At 23.5% G+C, this 837-nt stretch overlaps 1 protein-coding gene across 1 annotated transcript in view; it reads right to left on the reverse strand.

Annotated features, from left to right (window-relative positions):
- LOC111613890 (synaptogenesis protein syg-2-like) overlaps positions 1 to 437 on the reverse strand; it is a gene marked incomplete at both ends in the record, with an annotated part of 71,372 nt that extends 70,935 nt beyond the window's left edge. Inside the window, one exon of the mRNA XM_023355246.1 lies at positions 300 to 437. Within this exon, the coding sequence (XP_023211014.1) occupies positions 300 to 437 (138 nt within the window). The remainder of the gene's footprint in view (positions 1 to 299) is intronic.
- Positions 438 to 837: the final 400 nt, after the last annotated feature.

Below are 837 nucleotides of genomic sequence, written 5' to 3' on the forward strand. Positions count from 1 at the left end.
TATATATATATTACTACGCAGATATAACTAGATCTTGCTAATTAAAATTATTATATATATATAAAATAAGTAATTAAAGAAGTATTTAAATAAATGTATTGTCAAATAACTAGATTTTTTATATGCAATTTTAAAAACAATCGAAAATATTAAATAATATTTAACTTCTTTACATGTGAAATCTAAATTGATTGTAATAAGAAAGATATAAAACGTGTATATATTGTATTTTCAGTAGAAGGAATATTGTTTTTGATATGGAATGCTGATGCTCTAAAAAGTACAATCAACCGACTTACCAAGTAGAAATCCATCTTTGCTCCACTGGACATCTCCAGCTACGTTTTCGACATGACATTGAAACTCGACCGTTTCTCCTTCGACTGCTTCTCTATCTTGGGGCTTGACGCGAAAATACTGTTGTTTCGGTCCACTTCCTACAAAATACCAACAAAGATATGCATTAGAACAGTTACTGAAGCCTTAAGATCTATCGTCATTTTTGATATCATCAAAATTGAATTTTTTGTGTTAAATTCCGATATGATTATGCAATTGATTTATTTTCTTTTATATCCAGAAATACAAAATTATTTTTAGAATTTTTATTTAATATAATTAAATTTAAAATCTTCAGATTTATTCATTTTGTTTTATAAGTAATTATGGAAATTTTGAGAATTTATTTTATTTTACATTTTTAGAGAATAAAACTAAAAATATTCAGATATAGTTGCTTATATTTATATTTATAACAATTTTATCGATTTTAAATGTAATTTTACATTAATTTGTACAGATTTTTATATATGTAAGAAATGCTTAAATATTGCTTTA

The sequence above is a fragment of the Centruroides sculpturatus genome, unplaced genomic scaffold, assembly GCF_000671375.1.
Source record: "Centruroides sculpturatus isolate CEXI.00-Female unplaced genomic scaffold, Cexi_2.0 scaffold2075, whole genome shotgun sequence".
In the NCBI taxonomy this organism is placed as follows: Eukaryota; Metazoa; Arthropoda; class Arachnida; order Scorpiones; family Buthidae; genus Centruroides; species Centruroides sculpturatus.